Raw genomic sequence first — 2562 nt, 5'->3', positions numbered from 1 at the left:
CCAACGCAAACAACAATGATACCACCGGACCCTTCGTCATCGCGATGATAGACCTCGACGCACCCTCCCCACAAGCACCCACCAGCGCTCAAATCCGCCACTTTCTCGGCAGCAATTTCGCTTTGAGCAATGATCCAAATTCGACTTCTGGAACCTTGTCCAGTAGCGATGCCGTCCAACTGCTGAAGAACTCGAGCGCAGCACTGTCGGAGTTCTTGCAACCTTCGCCACCTGCGGGGTCTGATCCACATCGGTATGTTTACGCCGTTATTTTCTGCTCCAAGTTTATCATAATAAGTCACAACCGCGAGTGCGTATGAGAAGCTGATGCTGATTAATTTGTTCAGATATGTGTTCCTCCTATTCTCGCAGCCGGATGGATTCGACGCTCAGACGATACTGGACTCTTCGACAATGAGAACGAGCTTCAACCTCAGCTCTTTCGCTGCTAAAGTCGGGCTGGGCGATCCCGTCGGGGGAACATTTATTCTTGTCGGGCCAGATGCTTCTAATTCGACAATACCTGCATCTAACGCGACTACCACAGATAGGACGAAGGGAAGGTCACGAAGAAGTGAGTCTCTCGTCGTTTTTGCTCGATCGTGTGCTGATGAAGCGCCCTTCAGAGTTTATGAAGAGACGCCAGGTCAAGAGACCGTTGATGGCCTTCAAGTATTGAAATATAAGTAGCGGTGTCTTGTCTTCAGTTGCGGTAATGGACCGGAGTGTACAAATGTATTGGTATGTGCATTATTACGATTATGGAACGACTCAAAGCCCCGAGCGACGTTGCCGTTATTTTGCATTATACAGGCGAATTGTCATCGATATTGCCTGGGATCTCTGCTTTTTACACTCAATGACATCATGGGAGGAGTGGGCCACACAACAATCGTTGTCCCCGCGGCGTTCTCATCAGCATTATGACCGAAACAGCTGATCGGACTGAGTTTTTCTTGTAGTTGAATCCGCACGAACGCGCCCATGCCCATGACGTCTGTGAGACTATGACAATCGAGTATATGAAGGCCCTGAACATCCTGAAAAATCCGCATACCCTCTTCAACCTTTTGACACTCTCAACATGCATATCTCTTCACTTTTCGCATTCCCTTTCTTCATGCCAGGGGCCGCATCGGCAAGTGGCGGAGATACGAGCTTGGCTGAAGTTGTGGCAACCTTCAACGCATTTAACGTATGTACATCAAATGACTGTCACTTCTCGAGGACTTAGGTCCGACTAACAATCACTCCTCATCGACAGATACCCGTAAATGCATCCATCACCTTCGACCCTACCGTCCTTTTGGAGGTGTCTTTCCCACAAGCCAGTGCAGCACCCATCAACGTAACAGCCGGTGTTCAGCTCGCTCGTAACGGTCCGTCTTGCAAGCCTCCCTTCACCGCACACATATTCATCATTGGATTCTTCATCTACAGACACCGCCATCCCGCCAGTCTTTGGCATCCAGGCAAACGGGAGCATCCTCGATCCCGGAACTGGACCCTTCGTAGTGGCCATGGTCGACCTCGATGCACCAACGCCACAAGCGCCCACAAGTGCCGAGATCCGTCATTTCTTGGGCGGAAATTTCGAGCTTTCGAATAGCAGCACCGACGGCCTTTCGTTGCTCTCGAACACCACGACTGCGATCTCTGAGTTTAGACAGCCCACGCCACCTGCTGGGTCCGACCCTCACCGGTGCGTAATAACGGCCTGTCCGCCACAGGCATGTTTTTTGACCGTGGTCCACCACAGATACGTGTTTCTGCTATTCTCTCAGCCGGAAGATTTCAACAATCAGACGTTGGTGAATTCGACGACACCGGTGAACAACTTCAATATCAGTGCGTTTGCGGAGACGTTGGAGATGGGAAACCCCCTTGGTGGCACGTTCATCCTCGTTGGGCCCGATCCCAACACGACGGCATCTTCCAATGCGGCTGCGGTCCCGGCCGCATGAATTAACTGTATGTGGGTTTACTGTAATACACTACAGGTAACTAAGAATGTTTGAGATTTCAGGAAGCCTAAGGGACGTAGCGGGAGTATTGCTGTCTCAATTTACTATTCACACCTGTTGAATCAAAATATATTCTCCAGCAAGGACGACTGCACATTTTATCGACCCTTTCTACTATTTTGGACTTCTGTGAAGGACTGCCTTTGTAGCGTGATAGGTAACAGTTTTGCATCTCTCCCAAAGAGCCCTCGTCGTTCCCTCAATCTACTCATATTTAGGTTGCGGCCTCGAACCCACCACAATTTAAGCCTCTTACACCACATTTCCGCACCCACACCACGACATCTTTCATCATCCGGACCCAACTTGTGTATACTGTATCTCTGTCTCTCACCCTCGTCCAAGACGGTTTGCCTTTGCTTGATCAATCAAATTATTCGCAACACGCGTGCTGCACCCTCGTGAAGGCGGCACTCACAGTCTCAGTGCGCACATATTCTCACATTGCATGGTAACTATATGGGCAGGAAGCTCCTCGAGCTCGCGACCAGCGCACCGCAGTTGGTCAGATTCTCGCAGAACCCGCGGACTAATACAG

General features: G+C 50.4%; 2 protein-coding genes across 2 annotated transcripts; both read left to right on the top strand.

Moving 5' to 3' along the window:
• Positions 1-44: 44 nt before the first annotated feature.
• Positions 45-690, top strand: STEHIDRAFT_164153 (PEBP-like protein; the record flags this gene model as incomplete). Its single annotated transcript, XM_007311875.1, has 4 exons — positions 45-253; positions 348-492; positions 552-574; positions 627-690. The coding sequence occupies 4 exons, from the start codon at positions 45-47 to the stop codon at positions 688-690; spliced, it is 441 nt and encodes a 146-aa protein (XP_007311937.1).
• A 574-nt stretch (positions 691-1264) lies between these two features.
• Positions 1265-1964, top strand: STEHIDRAFT_70075 (PEBP-like protein; the record flags this gene model as incomplete). Its single annotated transcript, XM_007311874.1, has 3 exons — positions 1265-1379; positions 1441-1702; positions 1760-1964. Coding segments are annotated over 3 exons (582 nt in total), but the record flags the coding sequence as incomplete, so codon positions are not given.
• Positions 1965-2562: the final 598 nt, after the last annotated feature.

Source organism: Stereum hirsutum, assembly GCF_000264905.1.
Source record: "Stereum hirsutum FP-91666 SS1 unplaced genomic scaffold STEHIscaffold_117, whole genome shotgun sequence".
Lineage (NCBI taxonomy): Eukaryota > Fungi > Basidiomycota > Agaricomycetes > Russulales > Stereaceae > Stereum > Stereum hirsutum.
The sequence above is the reverse complement of the archived record's forward strand: the minus strand, read 5'-3'. Positions and strand labels throughout refer to the sequence as shown.